The 21,321-nt window shown below is 32.0% G+C and overlaps 3 protein-coding genes across 3 annotated transcripts; 1 reads left to right on the top strand and 2 right to left on the bottom strand.

Annotated features, from left to right (window-relative positions):
- Positions 1-5,047: 5,047 nt before the first annotated feature.
- Positions 5,048-8,000, top strand: LOC123893917 (nuclear transcription factor Y subunit C-2). Its single transcript, XM_045943746.1, has 2 exons — positions 5,048-5,202; positions 6,910-8,000. Exon 2 carries the CDS (start codon positions 6,962-6,964, stop codon positions 7,748-7,750), a length of 789 nt encoding a protein of 262 aa, XP_045799702.1. The 5' UTR covers positions 5,048-5,202; positions 6,910-6,961; the 3' UTR covers positions 7,751-8,000.
- Positions 8,001-16,868: 8,868 nt separating this feature from the next.
- LOC123896397 (SKP1-like protein 14) lies at positions 16,869-17,333 on the bottom strand. The gene has a single exon (XM_045946789.1). It carries the CDS (start codon positions 17,331-17,333, stop codon positions 16,869-16,871), a length of 465 nt encoding a protein of 154 aa, XP_045802745.1.
- Positions 17,334-20,208: 2,875 nt separating this feature from the next.
- On the bottom strand, positions 20,209-20,691 carry LOC123896396 (SKP1-like protein 14). The gene has a single exon (XM_045946788.1). It carries the CDS (start codon positions 20,689-20,691, stop codon positions 20,209-20,211), a length of 483 nt encoding a protein of 160 aa, XP_045802744.1.
- Positions 20,692-21,321: the final 630 nt, after the last annotated feature.

Raw genomic sequence — 21,321 nt, 5'->3', positions numbered from 1 at the left:
TCGTACTCGATACTGATACTCGTCCGATACCTTCCAATACACGTATCGGAGAAGTATCGTATCAGAGAAGTATCGACAATTAATATTATTTTTTAAAATAAAATATAACCAATACTTGTCGGATATTTCTCGATACGCGTATCAATCGAAAAAGTATCGGTCAATTAATGCTCTCTGATGATGGAAATGTAGGAGAGGAGACCGTTACAATTCGTATTTTCTCTTAAGTATTGAATGTTAGAGTATGATGTTACCAACTATGTCTTTATTAGTTTTTCTCGTTGTCATGACTTGAACATTGGACCTCCAACTCCTTAACCCTTAGTTCAACTAACTTAACCAATTAAGCTACCCATATCACCCCCTATTGGGTAGTACTTAACTTAATATTTGTAATTGTCACTTGTTTTCTTATTTTGAGTAATTTTAATTTTTATCATTATTGATTTTAGTTATGTTTATATATTGTGCATTTATATATTTAATTTTAAATTTAATTTTTAAATAACGTATCCCGGACGTATCGTATTGGAAATTTTAAAAATTTTCCCATATCGTCGTATTGGTATTGTATCACGTATCAAAGCTTCATAGCTCATGGTGGAAACTTAGGAACCTTAAAACCTGTGACGGATCCGACAATGCTGTCCTATGTTTGACTATTTTAAAGTACTTAAATCCTAAACCACATACTGTAAGTCCATAATTAAAGAAGTTAACGAAGGGTTAAAAGTGGGGATCACACAGAAATACTTAAAAACGAGACTGGACCAGCCATGTCAGTGCTACCTTACATATTCTGTTGTGAATTTTGAACCTCTTATTCAATCCAACAATAATAAGAGTTGAGCAAAAGTTCATTGGCAACCAATACTAAGCAATCCAATCCATGATACTTCTAACAACCTAGGGTCTGTTTGGTTCAACTGAGTGGAGGGGAGGGAATGAATTTTAATGAAGGGGAGGGAAAAGAAGGGGAGGGAAGGGAATGTATTTTAATTAAATGTATGTTTGGTTCACTAATTAAATGTATGTTTTATAACTATTTTACCTTTTTATCATTGTTTAAAAAAAAAGTACTAATATATAAATTTAAAATATATTATCTTTTATCAAAACATTAAAATTTTATAGCTTATTAAATTATCTCCTTATTCACCAAAATAATAATAATAATAATAATAATAATAATAATAATAAAATATAAAACAACCAAAACGTAAACTCTCTTTTCATTCTTTTTCATTTTCATTTTCACTCACTAATAAAAATTAGGATTGGATTTTTTATTAATTTTGATTTGCATTTATTATAGTCTTGACCTGACACTAGTATAAAATGGGTAAAATATTCATTTTTGGCTAATCGGTTTGGTTGTATGATAAACATACAGATACAGCACCCCAGAATTGTCAATTGTTACTAGCACGTAACATAATTTTTAATTTTTATCTAGAGTGCAAAACACTGAAAAAGAAAAGATACAATAAAAGTGCTTAGGGCATAAGGAGTTTCAGTTGAGGAAGAACCACACACCAACGGGTGTTCGCCATCCGGTTCTCGTTCTTTGTATTTCAGGAATACCATTAGTTTATCTCATGGATTCGTCTATCCAGATATTCATAATCATATAATTCTTGATAAATCAACATGTCGTAGATCTGTTTTATATACATGCTCATATATTTATTTGGCTTCCGCACTAAAATTATAAGATTATGAATTTAATCTTTGTTATTAAGAGTATGTAAATTATTAATAGTAAATTAATTCCAACATAATCCAATCAAGCAAATAACAAGAAATGACAGAGAGGAACAAAACATACGAGACATTTGTTATCCAGTTCGGTCAAACAATGACCTACGTCCGCGGAAGAGAGCAACTCTCCTATTCACTATTCCAACAATGTTTACAAGAGATCAAATGGGTTGCAAAAAATTAGCTCCACAAATTCACCAAGAACTATCATAATCTCTACCAATTTCTCAATCTCTTCCCTTAAATAAGAGATTCAACGAAAGGTACCAAGAAAATGCTTACAGTTGCGCTCCAAGAACAATACCCATTTTCTCTACTTTTCTCACTTCACTCAAAAACAAAGATGAACAGTGAATCTCATTCCCAAAGTGTTTCCAATGTGTCACCCAATCTTATATCTTCCCCAAATAGCTCTCAATAATTAGGTCTTGAACTCCTAATGATTCTCTCTCTAAGTTTTTCTCAAATCCTAAGGGTGCGTTTGATTCGTATAACAACAAGAACTTGACAGAACAGTACAGGACAGAACAAGATAATACATGACAAAACAAAACTATACCGGAGAGATATAGGGCGCTAATATTTTTATATTCGAAAATCAAATGAGTATTTTCGTATTTTTTATAGTTGTACTGTGGACAAAAAGTTGTCATGTGATTTAGTGAGGGATAAAAAAATTTGTTTTTGTCCCGTCACTTGCTGCCTAATTTGTCCAGTTCCATAATCTGTTTCAAATCAAACAGTATACAACAAAAATTGTCCAGTTCAATCTCCTATTTTTTAGCAGATCAAACGCACCATAAGACAAAAACTACAAAACATGTCAAATTCGCAGGCTTTTATAATAGATGGATCCATGCGACCTGCGCATGACCTCATGCTCCCCAGGCATGAGGCAGATTCTAAATCAAGAAATCCTGTTCCATTTCTTCAAATTCCTTTCTTTTGACCGATCATGGAACTTTCAAAGTTTAATTTCCAAAATTAAGTTTCCAATGATACACAAAAAAAGTGTTAACAATAAATTCATCAAAGAAATAGTGAATTAATTATCGAAAAGAGAGATTTATTTTGAATGAGAAAGTAAATGGTGGATTAAAATAAGAATAGAATAAGAAAAAAAACCTAATAATCCACTATCTTAATTGAAGAGTTTCATATTAACACCTTAAAAAAGAACGGAAGGATTAATTAGCATTTTCCAGAAAAACAAAAGTGGGTTTCCTACCAAATAGAGGTGCGAAATGGCTAAATTAGACTAGTATGAGTAAATAGACCTTTTGCTGTCCTACAAGTTTTTCGCGCACGTTATTTTTACTCCTCTACTTAATTAGTGGATGAGTCCAAATAAAAAATTTGAGGAAAAAACACTATCATTTATTAAGTAGCGGATAATGTTTGGAAAAAATAATAGAGCGGCAAAAGAAGGTCTCATGAGTAAATGGATCCTGTTCAACCAACTCACTCATCAGATGATTTCTCTTCCGACTCCCAGACTTTCTTTTAAACCCCATAAAATCCCATTTTGCCCTTCAAAATTCACAAAAATTGGAACAAAAAATTTTGGTTTTTATGAACCAAAAAAATTAGAACACAAAATATTTCGGTTTACATTAAGCGAAGTTAGGAAAATTTAGCGCATCATCTCTATTCATCATCCTCTGTCAAGTTTTCCCAAAACTGCAACTATTTTGTCGCGGTTGTTCTACCGTCGTTCGCTATCATCCTCTGTTAATTTCGCAAATCATCCTATGTTCAACATCCTCCGTTAATTTTTTTCCCATCCTTTGCTTTCGTTCGTCGTCATTGTTCGCCGTCGTTGTTCCTTTTCCTTCCTTAATCGATTTGGGCAGTGTATTTGTTTGGGCGCAGCCCAGCGTATTTGCTTGGTGGGGTGTTGGTTTTGTCTCTTTGTTTTGGGTGTCTGGTTCCCTGTTTTCATAGGAGTTTTTAGGTGTTGGTTTTGTTCCCTTTGTTTTGTCTCTTTTTGCTCTTGTTTTTTTGCTGCTTATGTTGCTCCCTAAATTGGCATGTGTTATGCCATGTTTTGAGCACTGAATTCGGTTTGCTTGAATCCATAGCTTTGTAGAGACGTGAAAACGTGAAAACATAGATGTGAAAACAAATTTCGGTTTCTATTAACCGAATCTTTTAAACAATGAAAAAAATCGGTTCGTATAAATCGAAGTACTCCAAGAACAAAATTAAAAATTTAGGGACATAAAAGAAAAACGAGGTCGGAAGAGAAATCAACCGCTCACCACTACTACTACCAGGCTGAAGATTATGTAGCCCAGTCTCAACAATTCCCTTCTACCACTAAATTTCCAAAAACATCCTCCACACAACGTCAACAATTTATTATTTTATTACAGTATTTGCAAAGAAACCCCTGATGCCCTGTCATCCCGTTGAAACGTCACTGTCGTTTACACCGGCGCTGCCATACCAGTACTATGTCGACACGTGGACGCCAAAAATATCATCACAATTGTCAAAACTTTCTTCAAACACCACGTGTCGATCTTTTGTAGATGCTAATTCAAAACCCAAAAAAGAAATGAAAAACCAATTTTTGGTAAGTAGTACTAGTGTTTTTTTATTAATTATTTTGGTCTTCAAATTTGTTTTTAGTTAATTAATTTAGTTTTAAAATAGTATGTTTTTTATTAAAAAAAAGAATACTATTTCTTTCGGACATAAATATAAGTAAAAATGTACTTTGTAACACCACAAATTTTTATTTTTTTTAGATTCATTGAATAATAAATGTATCTGATATGATCTGTATCATAGTCCTAATACATCAGTTATTCAATAAATTTAAGAATGTAATTTTACTTATAATTATGTTCGGATGAGTACTTATTTACAATTTTAATATCGAAATCAACATGACAACACTTTAATAAATTAAAATGGTGATTTATCCAAAAAGAAATTAAAAATGCTTTTTCATTTCAATTTCAAAGTCACACATAGTGTATGTTTGGTTTCAATTCTGGGGTAGACAGAATTGATTCTAGACGTTTAGAATTGATTCTGGCTTGTTTGGTTTCTCAAAAGTAGAATTGATTCTGTTTCCATAATTGATTTTACTTGAAGCTAGAAATTGTAGCTTCTGATTCTAGAATTGATTTTTACACTCAAATTCTTTGTTCAACTCACTTTTGTATGAATATATCCAAACATAAATCAATTGTATCAAACTCAATTCTATCAAAATCAATTCTATCAAACTCAATTGTGTCAAAATCAATTATGTCAACCGCAGAACTAAACACATACATACTCTTGAGTCTTGACTCTTCTTCATTCACTTCACTGTCCCTCCCACTTTTATTTTTAAAAAAAAAGCGCTTTCTATCTCTTTAATAATTTTTCTCTTCCTTCTCCAGAATTCTTCCAACAAAAGGTCAAGCTCAATTTCCATTTCCATGGGTAACTAACAATTCCTTTCTGTCCTGCTTCTTTTGTTTTTTTTTTTGCTTATTACTTCAAAATGCTGGCAAAATTTTAAGTATTTTTGTGTGTTTTTATTTAATCATTTTCTTGTTAATTTCGTTGCTTCATGATTTTCACTGCTTTTCATTATTATGTTGAAATCATGTTCTGTTAGGGAAAATTTCCTTTGATTTCAAATTAGTTATTAGTACTAGAATTGTAATTTGTATGGTGTAAATTTTGTTAGGAATCAGTTATCATGTTTATACTTTGGCCATGCATGAAAGTGTTTATTTTGTTGCATGTTCATGAAATTGAGTGTAAGAAATGAAGTTATGTGGAGAGGGAGCGAGGGAGATTGTATGATACTACCTTGGACTAGTTAATATTACCTTCGGTCCTTAATATACGAGAAAATTTACTTTTAGATACATCAATTAACTAATGTATCTAGTCTATATTATAGGTCAGATATTCAATGTATCTAAAAAGTAAGTTTTCTCTTATATTCAGAACTAGAGAGAGTAGTAATTTATTTTGAGAAATGTCAAGAAAATGAGAAGAATTCCTGTTGAATTTGATTTGATTTATTTTCTATTTCTATTTTTTATTCAACTTAATCCGGGTGAATGGTAAAGATGATTGGTATGTTTTTGAAATTTTGGTGCTTTTCCACAGACCAGGCTTCTAAATCCTGCTTTTGGTTTCAGCTTTAGTTTGGTGAATTGAGGTGAAAAGTAAATTATATCATAAGTTTGTTTTCAACTCGGCATGCATGATGATTTGTGATCTATATCAGCTATTAGAGTCATCCATACAATTTTTTTTTTTTTTTCTGTCTTCAATAGTAAAATGTGAAACACTGAATTTGGCACAATAGTGACTTGTTATCTATTTATTCTTTAATCATTTCAACTTCTATCTCCTTTTGTACTTGGCTATGTAGTAGTTACTTGTGGCTGTAGCGCCCCCATTTGCGGTGCATAGCTAAGGAAGGGCACAATGAATTTGTAAAAATTGTGTTGCGTTTTATGGTTACAGCCCTATAGCGTGCCAAATTGCGGCCAGAATGTGGAAAATTGTGACAGCCCTTCCCTTTGTGACATCCCTTCCCTTTATTTGGTTTGAAAGTTATTACGATGAACTTCGATTGTTAGTTATGAATGTGTTGCATTGGTTTAGTCTTCTGTTTTTGAGCTCTTAAATGTGTATGGTATAAATTGCTTGTATTGTTTTCCTAAGCTTTGGCGTAGCAGCCATATACCTCCACCCCTTCACCGCAATAGCATTTTGAGGGTTGGTCGCAATGATCAGCAATCCGCCACCGACTATGTTTGTACATGGCATATTTTGTACTAGAAACCAAAGATTAAAAGATTGTATTTCCATTTACCATTGGTGATCAATGACATAGATAAAGAATTTTCGTCGGTGTACCCGACTGATCTGTTCACTAAACCTGATATGTTGTAAATGAATGTACAAAACCACATGTTATGGTGGTCGGTAAGTTGAAATTTGCGTGTCATTTTTTGAAAATAGGAAAATATTGATTCCATAAAAACTTGATCTCATCTTCTAGATGACTATTATTGCTTTTTACAGAATCCGTGCTTTCGATAATTTGTGTAGCCTCTTTAAAAATTTAGTATCTTGAGGTTTGAAATATTATATGACATGAGGTTTTCTGCGACCTTCTTACAGATCTGTAGGGAAAGAACAGTTAGAAGATAAAATCTTATAGCAGTAACTAGTCATGGACAATTCAGAGCAGAATCAACAGCAGCAACATGTGATGGGAGTTGCGCCAAACGATAGCCAAATGACCTATTCTTCTCACTACCAGACTGTTCCCATGATGGCTTCTGGCACACCTGCTGGCGCTATTCCTACCGCAACACATCCTCCCGCAACCTTCTCTAATTCCGCCCACCAGTTCGCATACCAGCAAGCACAACATTTCCACCATCAACAGCAGAATCAACAACAACAGCAGCTTCAAATGTTTTGGGCAAACCAAATGCAAGAGATTGAGCAAACATTTGACTTTAAAAATCATACTCTCCCACTTGCCCGTATAAAGAAAATAATGAAAGCTGACGAAGATGTCAGGATGATTTCGGCAGAAGCTCCAGTTGTATTTGCTAAAGCATGTGAAATGTTCATATTAGAATTGACTTTGCGATCTTGGATCCACACAGAAGAGAACAAGAGGAGAACACTACAAAAGAATGATGTAGCGGCTGCTATTGCAAGAAATGATGTTTTTGATTTCTTGGTTGATATCATTCCAAGAGATGAATTGAAAGAAGAGGGGCTTGGAATCGCAAAGGGTACTATTCCAATAATCGGCGCTCCAGCTGATATGCCATATTATTATGTCCCACCACAGCATCATTTAGGCCCTACAGGGATGATCATGGGAAACCCAGTTGATCAAGCAGCACTGTATTCTAACCAGCAGCCTCGACCTCCTATGGCTTTCATGCCCTGGCCAAATGCACACCCTCAGAAACAGCAACCACCGCAACAAACAGACTCTTAACGAATATGGCGATTCAATTCAATAAGGTTGCAAAGTACAGTGCTTATTTTGATTTTTAAAATATTTTTCCCTTGAATGTGTTATTGTAGGCATTTGTGATTGTAGTGTTGTTTACTTTTCAGGTATTGCTGTGTAAGTTAAATTCGTTTGCCGTTGTCCATAAGTCCATAACTAGCTAGTTACCAATGATTAGGAACTTTGAAATGATGAAAATGTTTGTACTGCTATCAAATTGAATTTAGTTTTTGTACTTCCACAATTCTAACAGCGCCGAAACCCACTAGCCCGCCAATCGGTTCAATATATAAGCTTCAAGCTCATAGTATTTCTTGATGGTAGTAAACCTGCTGAATATCTCATGACCTGTTCTACTATAGGGAATCATCAAAATGAAACAAACCTTTGTTCTTCAGAATCTCAAATATTTTCATGAAAGTTTCAAGTTTGTTAAGATAGAAGGTTTCACTCAACTTATGTGTTCCAAATGCGACGTCAAATGCTCTCACATCTCCACCTAGATACTGTCCATAGATACAAGATATTTATAAATCAAATGCTTTTTCAAAAACTAGAAACCAAATGTTCTTTATTATGTCCATTAAATCTGCATAGGCAAAGAAACCACCCACAAGAATGGGGTAACAGAGTCAGTACAAAAGAACAACAAGGCACACCAAGTGCATCGCCACACAAATACAAAACAACAATTTATTTTGTCCATTAAATCTGGATAGCAAAATGAAACCCGGATTCAATAACTATTATCTGGATAGCAAAGTGAAATCATTTTTCATTCCCAAATACTTGGGTATAAACGCCATCATAATGTATGATAAATATAAAATATTCCTGATGTGATATGATGGGTCTGCTGCATGGCGAATTTTCACGGCGGTTATGTGCAAAAAATCGAACTGTTTTGGTGATCGCTATGGAGCGTGATTCACAAACGGCGCTCTGGACGTATGATAATATTGATTTGGTTCCATGAGACTTGCGTAATCGTTGGTCAAATTGCTTTAGCTTGGTATTAAACTTACAATGGTCACACATTTATCGCGAGGGAAACTTGTGCGAATAAATTTGCTAGCCTTTGGCATGCTTATGCTAATTTGAGGTGGTGGAGTTCATTGCCTCCCACCCTCCAAGATGTTTTTTTAAGTGATAAGTTGGAACATCCTCAATACTGTACTATTTGATTGTTTGTTTTATTTTGTACCTTTGGGTTAAGGCCTAGTTCCCGGTAATTAGCTTATTTCCTCTATTTTTAAGAATAAACCTTTGAGATTGAGATATAGATAGAGGAAATGAAAGAATAGGAATACCAACATAATTGAGATGTCTGTTCTTATATAAAATACTATTCAAACCTGTCCATTTTATAAGTAATACTTTTAGTTTTCTTTTTTGTCATTTATATATGAAAGACATTTCATGCAGGGTTAAATAAATTTTAGTTTTTGATCTTTCTAAACAGTTTCACCAGGTTTAGACCCACAAATATTTTCCGTTACAACTTTTGCTTCATACTTTTAAGTTAATTATTTTTTTTAATGAGTTTTTGGTATTTATATTTTATAATATTATAAGAATTTCTCCCCCAAATATTTATTTATTTATTTTTAATAAAAGATGAATTAAATATGAGTTTTATATACCAAAAATTTAAAATTTCTTATTTAATTCATCTGTTGTTGAAAAATTCTAAACTTTTGCAAAAAAAAAAAAAAAAAAGCTCAAAATTAAATTGTAATAAACATGACTGCAAAAAATAATTCAAAAATTTAGAAAGATACACGTGAGTTAACTTAAAAGTCAGACATAAAATATTTGAGGAACCAATTTTTTTTGAAATTTTTGCACAAAAACTAATTAAAAATGAAATTTGGGATATTTATAGGAAAAAAAATTATATAACCCTTTTATATATTAATCAAGTGGTTGAAGTCAAGTAGTTTATAAAATTATTTTGTTGGGTTTGATGGGACTTTTTTGCACGTGCACAAAATCGCTACCAAGTAATAAAGTGATAAGTTATCGTTTTCACAGGGATTGTGCCAAAATTACTAATTTCGCTTAGGAATTTAAAAAAATAAAGTACTTTGCATTCACTTTGTTGGTTTGAGAGAGTTTGACTGACAAAAATAAATAACAATAAAAATATAAGACGGAAAAGTAAAAGACAATTAAAATAAAAGGGTGTGTGTGTAGCCACACGAGGTGGTAAAGTGTTTCGAATCCCTCCCTTATTCCTGTTTGGTAACTGACGTTATACTTTTCTTCATTACTAGTTATAATCTACCAGATTAATTTTCATTAAAATAAGCCTAGTATTACTATTCTTATTTCTATTGCAATCTGACTTAGGACTAATCAATGTATCATCACCTTTAATGGTACAACCTCTAAAGAGTGCGTCCTAACCTTTAGAAGTTCAATGTTTGACAAGTTCTCTACTTCTGATTGATTTTTCCCAATCATTGCAGAATTTAACTACGTGTGATTCTTAATCCTCCCCCTTCCTCCGATACTGAATTTAATGGTCTCATGTTTGGTCGAATGAATTGTCTTTAGTTTCGTGCATGTAGTCTGTTGCCAGGGATCAACTAAGTCCTATGGGTTTGTTCTATAACGTGATCAAGATTACGAACAAATAATTAAATCAAGAGAATTATAGAAAATAATTGAATAACAATCGAATATAAACTTTTTCGAACCATAATTACATGTCTCAAGCATTCATAAGAGAGTTCATCTACTCGACCTAACCTACGAAAAATAAAATTACAAAGACAATAAAAGAAAGGAACCTTATTGCCTCGGAGTTTCTTGGCCTTCCTTGCCTTCTCCTTAGAGTTCTCCTAACTCTCTCTCTTTGAATATCACTATTATTGAGTGATTTTTGAATGAATAACTGTGAAGGAGGAAAACTCTATTTATATTTTTTCATGTGGATTTGGATTTTTCTGCGCACCCATCGTATCCATCCTGGCCACGATGGCGTTCAAATTCGCCTCATCGTGGCTACGATGGGTCATATCGTGGCACAATGAAAGATTTACTCGAGATTTTCTGTTTTTTTTTCACCGCCTCCATCGTACCACGTACGCTGGATCTCATCGTGGCTATGATGGTACGTGCAGTTTTTGACGTTTTTGCCCATTGTTTTATGCTTTTTACACTTTTTTTGCTTCTTGGCCAAATAACTTCACTTTTTCAGGTATTTGCTTGCTTTTGGGCTTCAGTTGCTATTAAAACTACCCTAAAATGATACTAAAAATATCATATAATTGACTGTCATCAGAATTTTACTTTTACCTATACTTCTGGTTGAACTCCAAATTATTAAGACTCCTTTCAATTATTGATAAAAAAGATAGAGAAATTTTATTTATTAATTGATTTTTGACACGTAATTAATATTTTTGACTGCTAATAAAATTGCTCCAAAGTACTTCACCAAAAACAAAAAATTGCTCCAAAGTACTATAGTTTAGGGAAATTGGAGGCCATATGCCCCGTTATAGGATTAATTCTCGGGTCTTCAAGAATAATATTCAATTAGTAATCGTTAGTTGATATAGTGATGATTAATGTTGGACTTGATAGAGATCAAAGGGCAACGATTCGATCTCTCATAACTGTGATGAGAGAGAGATTGAAATCACTTGATTACATAACTGACCATCAAAGCAGATTAAACAGTATAGTTGTCCGAATACGGGTGTTAAAAATAAAATAAAATCAAACTCGACTATTTATATTCGGTGAGAGTCATTTGCTAACTCTCCTCCTAACCCCAAGTTTGTATTACCTTTATTTTCCTCCGTTAGACAAAACACCACTTGATCAACTCATACAATATTTAATTCTATTGTATTACCACCTCTTCAATACATTATTTCTACAATTCTTACAATGATTTCTTACTCTATTATTTCTATTTTGAAATTTTCCTATATTTATCACGAAAGGATAAAAAGAAATAAATTGTACATAAGTTTAGTAAAAACTTAATGACCTTTAATAATCATCAACATTTTTTAAGTAGGTATTCTACTCATACCAAGTGATCAATTAAGTGAGTTGTAAAGATAATGTTGGAATTAATTTAATACTAATCATATATGCTCAATTAAACTAAATGATTAAAGCCATAATCTTATTTTAGTGCGGAAGTCAAAAATAAACTCAAGAGCATATGTATAAAATAGGATCTAAGACATGTTGATTTATTAACCAAGACTCCTTATGATCTAAAACAGAATCGGATGACGAGCACCCGTTGGCATGTGGTTCTTCCTCAATCAGACACCTTATGCCCTAAGCGCTCTTTAGATGGGGAGAAGAGACGATATGCTCTGTGTCCAGTATATTGGGAACCATATCATATATATAGTGTGATGATCAATTATGGTCCTGACATCCACTCATATTGAATCAATATCCAATTAATTAATTAATTTCTAAATAGAAAACTAATTAGTCTTTTAACTTTATTTGATCACTTAATTAATTAAAGATCTTAATTAATAAATAGCTAATATAATTATATATAAAGATATTTGCCCACTTAATTAATATTATTGAAATATAATAAAATATTCCAATGGAGATAAAAATAAAAGATTATTGTACCTAAAAGACATTTACTAATATATTATTATATATATGAAATGGTTTCCGGAAAACAAAGCATGCCGTATTTTACTTATAAAAAGTGATCAAATAATGGTTTGTTTGTTACATACAAATTAAAGAAAGAAAATATGGTTAAGATTCTAAAAATAGTTTATGCTTTGATCATCTTGGTTTCCCTAATTCTTGTTGTAACCAGCCATAGTAAGTCCTTTTTAATACACATTTTATTGTTTCTTCTTTATTATTATATATAAACTCTTATATCCTCTTTTAGCAATTAACATCCATTTATTCTTATATGACATATAGGTTTTGTCCCCTGCGTGACCAACGATGATTGTACAGATGATCCTTGTATCGATCCTAAAAAGCCACAATGTTATATGGAAATGTGTCACTGCATGCCCTTAAGTGAAAATAAGAATCCTTTCCATTTTTAAAAAGAAGTAGAGAGTTCTATTACTATATAGCTAGTTTGGTGTGTATTATAACACATTTTTATAAAACCATGTAACATTTATGTGATTTATACACACAAAACTATAGTACTAGAGCTCCTAATTTATTTTTTAAAAAAATGGAAGGATCCTAACCTTATGTGTAACAATAAAGCTAAAAATAATTCTATGTTACTTCTACGTACTTCTGTGTTATTTTTAATTAGTTTAAATTTTGATTTGTATGTGACAATGTTTCTACTATATTATAAAAAAATGTACATCACAATGTTGTTATATGCAAGTCTTGTTATTTTATTTTATTGAATCTCTGGTTATAAGAGAAATGAAATTTAGTAATCCAAAGTTCGGTAGCCAGATAAGTAAGTTTGGCCAAAATTTATTTTTACGAAGAATTGAATTTGGATTTTTCCGAACAATTAATCTTAGAAGGAACTCATTAACTACTTGAACTCAATATCTTGATTAGTTTTGTTATCTTTGTTTGCTAGCTCGCAGTAGATATAAAGAACACCAACTTCATTAAATAATTGAGATTAGCTAATTTAATGAAAAATATAAAATAGGGTAAATAGGGTTTTACCCCCTGCAAAATAAGCCAATTTTGCATTACCCCCTGCAAAAAAAAAACTTGGGATTACCCCCCTGCAATATTAAGATTCTCTCTTTTTACCCTCTGCTTGACAACTTGGCATATAATCTTTATTTTTTATGGCTTGTTCAAAAAAAATCTTTATTTTTTATGAGGTGGCATGCATATGTGGCATTTAATTTTTTTTTAATTTTTATTAATTTGCACATGTCATTTTTATTATTAAATAAACTAAAAATTAAAAAAATAATAATAAATTCTTTTCTAATTTCTCTTTCATCCCTACCACGATAACTTTCATCATTCAACAAGAACAACAACATCAACACCACCAAGAACAACAACAACATCAACAAAATCATCAACACCACCAAGAACAACAATCCAAAAAGAACCGAATTTTTTTTCTTCCAAAAATCAATCTCGGTAAACCCAGAAACATAATCATAAATTTCTTTTGTTCTTCTATTCTTCATCCCTTTGCAACAACCCAATTTCTTCCTAACCCAAAAACATAATTCTTCTTCCCAATTCTTCATCCCATCAATTCAATCCCTAACCCATAAATTCAAAAACTCAGTTTCTGCCTTTATAGGAAATCCGGTTCCTAGTTCCTGCCTTTGTTCTTCATCAATCATTTGTTTCGACGAATTTGGCGGATTTCTAGGTTTTATTTTAGAGAAAAAGAATTATGGGATTCTGAGTTTGTGTTAGAGAAAAAATAATTTTGGGTTTTGAGAAGAAGAATGAGAAGGAGAAAGATTTGTGTTATGTTACAGGAAAAGATTGTGAGTTTTTTTTTTTCATTAGAAACAATGGATTAACATATCTTTTTGAATTAACATATTTTATTTTTAATAATTTTTTTTTGACACAATATTTTTTAATTTTTAAAAAACTAATTAAGTGGAATTTTTTAAATATTTGTCACCAATTTATTTAATAATAAAAATGACATGTGCAAATTAAAAAAAAAAGTGAAATAAATGCCACATATGCATGTCACCTCATAAAAAATAAAGATTTTATGCCAAGTTGTCAAACAGGGGATAAAAAGAGAGAATTTTCATATTGCAGGGGGTAATCCCAAGTTTTTTTTTGCAGGGGGTAATGCAAAATTAGCTTATTTTGCAAGGGGGTAAAACCCTATTTACCCTATAAAATATGATTCAGTAGAAAAATTATATATTGCTCTTTTAAATTTAGTATTCTTTAGGCAATAAAAATGACAGAGACCGACATCTTAAAATTACCGAGAGCTTTTTTTTTTTTTTGCACTTTATGTATTTTCAAAATTTTACATATTTGTCACTTAAGTAGCGGATTCAATCCCCTACTTAAATAGCATATAAAGGTATTTTGATAATTTTGGCGTGCAAGTGAGAAAATTGGTACTCCCTCCGTCCCAAATTATAAGAGAAAATAAAAAAATCACACTTATTAAGAAAAAGTAAAACATGAGAATTTGAAGTATGTTTTTGTGGGTTTTCCTTGGAATAAGTTGCATATGAAGATGTAAAAACAATTTTTATTGGTTGTTGTTTATTGAGAAAATGAGAGAGAGAAGAAATTAAATGCAATTTGCATTTAATTTTATGAAAATAAGGAAAAAAACATTCTTGAAAATGATTTTTCTCTTATAATTTGGGACAAAAAAAAATGGGCTTTTTTCCCTTATAATTTGGGACGGAGGGAGTAGCTGCCAAAAGAAATTCTCAAAAATACCACCACGAGCAACACGATTCAAGCTACCATGGGATGCTCCATAAGTGTTGCACTACTTGATCCAGTTGTACTTCGGAGAATGCCACAAAACTTTCTTGAACTTCATGAAAAACTTCAAGATTTGGAACTCTAAAATAGAAGAAAAAGCATGAAATAGTGTAGTTTAGGGAAACATTGACACCGGCCAATAATGATTTTATCTTGAAACCTATCTTGGTTTCTAAAAACCAAATAGTATCAATAATCAATATCTTGGTGCGACGAGGAAGAGTCAGTCCTCCGCATCACGGTGCCCGACTCTGATCTGTTTTCCGGATCTATTCTTGTTTTTTCTTCTGGCTCTATTTTTGTTTTTGTTGTTTTTTTTTTCTTTTTCGGTTCTGTTCTCGTTCACCTTCTGGTCGAGCTCCTCCATGTGACGGTGTTCTATTTCCTCTTCTTGGAATTCGGCATGGTCGTCCTGTTTCTGCGTTTATGTTCCTCCATGTTTTGTTGTTTTTTTATTTCACGCGTTTCTGCGTGATTTTATTTTATTTTATGAATCTGATATGGCGGTGGTGATGGCGGTTGCAACTGTTTTGAGTCGGTGGTGATGTGGATGTGTGGTGGCTACAAGCTTGGTGGTTTTGTTTTGTTGTGGTGGTATTTGGAGCAAGCTGCGACAAGCGGCTTTCTTCCGTTGCTCTCGGTTCACCTGCATTTATGGTGTTCCTTCTATTGTCGGCGGTTTCGAAGGTTGTAGCTTGTTTCGAAGGTTTGCTTATAAATAAAGCCGGAGGAAGTAATTAAAATTCTGAGTGCTCTTTAGGACAGATCTTAAGATGCATAACACATTAATGGCTTATGGGTATCGGTGCGTTTGTTAAATCTATTATGTTTTCAATAAATAAATAAATAAAATATTCTCATTCAATTATCAATATTTTGTTGAAAGACGGTCAACACATTTGACTTTTTTTCTTTCTTTCATCTAACAAGATTTTTTGGTGTAAACTGTGTATCCTATACTTGCAACTGACTAATCTTTTCAATTTTGTGGGACTCAAATGGATGACAAATTCTCTCTAAGAGTTTTAACAGTGTTGCATGCCCAAACCAATGATCGAATACAGGACCTTGATTAAGTTAGAAGAGACTTACGACACCAGGAATCCAACCCATGACCTTGATTAAACTAACAAGATACTCATCTAAGTGCTCTTGGGTGATCTCATCTAACAAGATACTCTAAAAAATTATTGAATATCAAAATTACTAATTTTGTTTTTAATCCTTAACAACAACACCACAGGTTTACTCTTTTCCCTTCAGCCATACTCATATTTTTCATCACTATTTTCAACATTATTATGATCATCATAAATTAATAATCATCATCACTGATCATCACTGTTGTAGTAGTAAATAAAAAATACTCTCAAATTAACTAGGCACAATTCACATCATCAAAACAATAACAATAATAATAAAAGAGTTAATTTAAGAATTCAATATCACAAAAGCGGGTTCAAACAAGAAATACTCTGAGGCATATTCAAACTAATAGTCCATACTAATAAACCAAATAAGATAAGATAAAAAATTAAATTTCTAATTTCTTAAGTAAATAAAACCCTAATAAAAATAACTCTAGATCTTTTTCTTTTTTTTTTAACTCAAAAAATAAAAAACCCTTATCTGTTTCAAAAGCTACTCAAGCAGCTTAATCTTTATCAACACCCTCAAAAGCCCACTTATATTCCTTGCGGAGCTTGGCTTCTTCCTCAGGCGAATGATCGTTTTCGATATTAAAAACCTTGCGCACATACTCCGGGCTCTTATTCTCAATCCGTTTGGCAATGGCCTTGCATAGACATTCCTGAAGACCGCTTATATTGAGATAATTTGCAGCAAGGAGTAGTAACTGCAAGTCATCCATATTCCATTGCTTCTCGAATTCGGCATCATATTCTTCGTTGGTTTTCTTGATGTACTCGATTACTATAGCAAGATGCTTGCCCAATACGTTAGGTATAGGAATTGTTTCAATATCTTCGCAGTCATCAATGTATGCTTGCACAGTTTTCATCTCTTTTGCGATGTTAAGTTCAACCTCGAAAAGAACACCATCAGATGCTTTCAGCGTGAGCATCTTTGATGATGATGCTTGTGATTTTTCTTCTGCCATAGTTATCAAAGAGAGAAAAACAAAAGTGTGATGAGATATTGAGATGGGAAAATTGTTGAGCGAGAGAAAATAAAGTTTATGAGTTTATGGTTGTGAAGAACTCTTCTATATATATAGGAAACGGTTAACCCTAAAAAGATGTTTATTTTTTATTTTGTAACAAATAAAAATATAATCTTTTTTAAGATCTTTAGGATTGAGTAGTTTTTTTTTTGTTCTTTAGGATTTAAAAATATTCCCTTGTTGAGATGGCTTACATGGATTGTTATTTGACAAACTTATCTTTTAAGATCTTTTATTTTTATTTTTATAAATTCGAAATTGTCTTTAAATTAAATTAAATTAGATTTGTTTTATTTTTTTTGGTTACATAAGAGAAAAAATAGAAAAAAAATAAAGAAAAAGCCAATAAGGGATCACTCCCTAATAAACTCTACACCCCAAGCATCATCCCAGAGTGGCTTAACCAAGTCTCTAGGAGGAGTAGGAACATTCACCAATGGCGAGTCAGAGTTAGCACCTAATTTAGCCAACACATCAGCACACGCATTTCCCTCACGAAGAGTACGAGTAAGAATCACTTCCCAATCATTAGCTAGCAGCTTTCGAATACAACAAATCTCATTCGCTAAACGATGATGTGCTGTAACCCCTTCCTTAATTAAATTAGATTTGTTTGTTAATAGAGATGTAAGGTCTGTTTGTATTGACTTATTTTTTAGTTTATATGAAACAATTTATACCAATAAATATGCTTTTATGTATTATTATGAGATTGAATTGTCAGAAAAATGTATTATTATAAGTTTTTCAAACCGTCGAAAAAAAATTATAAGTTTTTCAAGGTATAGTTAACAAGAAAACAACTTATAAAGATACAATTTTTGTTAGTAACTAGTTTAAATCCCCGTGCATTCGCACGGATTTAGTGACTTTTATTCGGAAAAAAAATTATAAGTTTTTCGAGGTATAGTTAACGAGAAAACAATTTATAAAGATACAATTTTTGTTAGTAACTAGTTTAGCACCCCGTGCATTCGCAGGGATTTATTGACTTTTATTCGATATTTGAGTTTGTCAGTATATTAAAATTTATTTAAAATTAAATATTTAAAATTTTGTTATAAATATTGTTAAAATATAAGTGGAATTATTGTGTTAATTATTTCTTGTAAACTTATTTATTCAATTTTTATGTTTAAGTGATAAATAATGGTCCCGTGTATATTTTTAATCAAAAATTAAATTTTATTAGGAATATTTAGGATAATTTAGTAAACTTTGTAGTAATATTGTTTATGTTTCGTTTATAAAATAAAAAAATTGTGTATTGTTTTTTTTTTAATTCTATATTTCTATTTTTATGCGATTTCTTTTTATTTTTTCTATAAAAATTTTTATTGATTAATTTATTTTTATGTATAGATTGTTCTGATTTTTTTCTTATCTATAATCAATTTTTGATTGTTTGTGATGTTTGAATTCGGAACTTATATTCCAAACTGAGCAGGTTTTCTGATATTTTGTGTTTGTATTGGTTGATATATATAGGTAGGTGTTGGGATGAATCCGGTATTGTTCAACCTAATGTTGTTGAACCTGACATTGCTCAACCAAATGTTGTGGAAAACTAAAGAATGGTTTTCATAATTCCAGCATATATAGCACACAATTTGTGAGCCTAGAAAAAACTCAAAAATTCATAAACAGTTTGTCAAGCATTTTGTTATAGAAAGATTGTGAAACATTTTGCCAAGCATTTTGTTGCAGAAAGATTATGCACATAAAAAGCATTTTGTCAAACATAATAAGCATTTTGTCAAACAGTTTGTGCTCATAAACATTTTGTTGATTACATGTTATAAAGATTAAGAACACAAACATATACACTAAAATCAAATCAAATTCCAAAACACGATAAAGAACATAAACATAAACTAAATCAAACATGAAATCATGAAAATGAGAAGTTAGAGAGAAATCTTACTTGTAGTGTTAGGAATTCGGAGTTTGCCTTCCAAATACTCCTTTCTTTGAATGACAAAGACAAAATCTTTTGATGAATATTGATAATTGATAAAGAATCAAAATAGCCCCTTTTTTAAACCCTAAATTGCCCCACAACTCTATTTTTCGAAAACTGATGAAGCTTCTGGGTTTGTAGCTATAAAACACCCGTTTGGAACTTACGAAACGAAGCTGGGCGAATTCGGATCGTACGTAACGAAGCAAGGCATTTTCGAAACGTAGCTCCGAAATAATGCTTATTCTAGGTTTTTGCAACAAAGATTTGTTTCAAAACTAAGCGTTACTCCATGTTTTAGCCGTAAAACACCACTTCGGATCCTACGAAACAAAAGATAGCATTTTTGGATCCTACAATACGAATAAAATGTTGATTTCGGATTGTAGAATCCAAACTGAATTGTGACCTAAATTAGGGTCATTTTGGGATTTTTGGTGGTCTGGAAGCAACTGGGGGCCTAAAAAGCAAGATTTTAATCTTTGTGAACATCATATGAATGTTGTCGTGCCCATATTAAGGTATCTAAAATATGCTCATTGGAAAGGGATATTGTTCACTATAAATGGAAACCATTAAGAAGTAGATGTAAATACAAAAGCTAATCGGGCTAGAGGGTTGGATGATAGAAGATCAACATCATGTTACTGACTCGCTAGTCAAAATAAAAAATACAAAGAATAAATATTTGATCAATCTACGTCAAAGCAATTATAGCACAGTTAAACACAAATTGTGTACCATTAGGGAAAAGATCGCATATTTAATTCATAAATTCAAAGATAACACTGAGAATTATGTACCTTATTCATAATCTACTAATACATGATAATCATAATTATTATTAATTCACTACTCATCTTCTTTGATCCCCCTAAAAGACCAGGCACGCTCTTCTCGGAGCTTGGATTCTTCCTCGGGTGTAAAATCATTTTCGACACCAAAATACTTACGCACATACTCTACGCTCTTACTCTCGAGTCGATCTGCAATGTTTTGACTTAGAAATTCGAAAAGTTTATTCGCATCCAAGTAGTTTGCTGCAAGGAAAAGGACCTTGACCTCGTCGTCGTTGAGATCTTTTACAAACTCAGCTTCAAAATCCTTGGTGATCTCTCCAGTGATGTCCTTCTTGTAGTACTCGATTATCTTAGGGAGTTCCTTGCTGAAAACATTGTGCAGAGGAATTGTGATATCATCCCCCAAATCGTCAATTAGACGCTGCACAGTTTTCATCTGCTTTGCTGCAGAAGCTTCTATCTCAAATATTTCACCGTCACCAGTTTTCAATGAGATCGTCTTTGACGATGTTGAAGATGATGCTTCTTGCGCCATTATTGCAAGGGAGAGAATGCAAGAGAGTTTTTTTTTTTTTTTTTGTTTATAATGAGTTGTGGATCGAACTCAGGACCTATAGCATACTACCCAAACTCCTCACCACTAGACCAAACCTAGTGGCTTGAATGCAAGAGAGATTGAAAGAGAAAAACGAGTATTGCGAGAGAGAAACAATAAATAAAAATAAAGAGAGTAATAAATTTAGATTGATTATGGTGGTGAAGCGTTGCTTTTACAAATGGCTTAAATTTAGATTGATTTTGGCCTTTACGTTTATTCTGTGTTTTAATTTGGTGACTTACATTTAAAAAGTACTTCTTCCGTAACACTCTATAAGCAAAAATGCACTTTCTAAATTCATTATATATTTAATGTATTTGATCTATATAGAAAGTGCATTTTTGTTTATAAAGCGTTACAGAGGGAGTATCGATTTGGTCCCTTACATTTTCCGTGTTTGCATTAGTTAGTCTTTTCTGTCAATTTGTTGACTAACTTTGTTTGTAATGTCCTTGTGGCTAACGGAAATTCACACGTGGACACAGTCATCCTATGTTGTACATTTAGGCGCCACATGTAAACACTTAATTAATTACATCCTTTTCAAGGTATAGTTAACGAGAAAAC

This window comes from Trifolium pratense, linkage group LG7 (assembly GCF_020283565.1).
Source record: "Trifolium pratense cultivar HEN17-A07 linkage group LG7, ARS_RC_1.1, whole genome shotgun sequence".
NCBI lineage: Eukaryota > Viridiplantae > Streptophyta > Magnoliopsida > Fabales > Fabaceae > Trifolium > Trifolium pratense.
The sequence above is the reverse complement of the archived record's forward strand: the minus strand, read 5'-3'. Positions and strand labels throughout refer to the sequence as shown.

What these genes read in the sequence shown, in the direction of transcription:
- LOC123893917 (XM_045943746.1), top strand. Translation starts at nt 6,962, where the DNA reads ATGGACAATTCAGAGCAGAATCAACAGCAGCAACATGTGATGGGAGTT.
- LOC123896397 (XM_045946789.1), bottom strand. Translation starts at nt 17,333, where the DNA reads ATGGCAGAAGAAAAATCACAAGCATCATCATCAAAGATGCTCACGCTG.
- LOC123896396 (XM_045946788.1), bottom strand. Translation starts at nt 20,691, where the DNA reads ATGGCGCAAGAAGCATCATCTTCAACATCGTCAAAGACGATCTCATTG.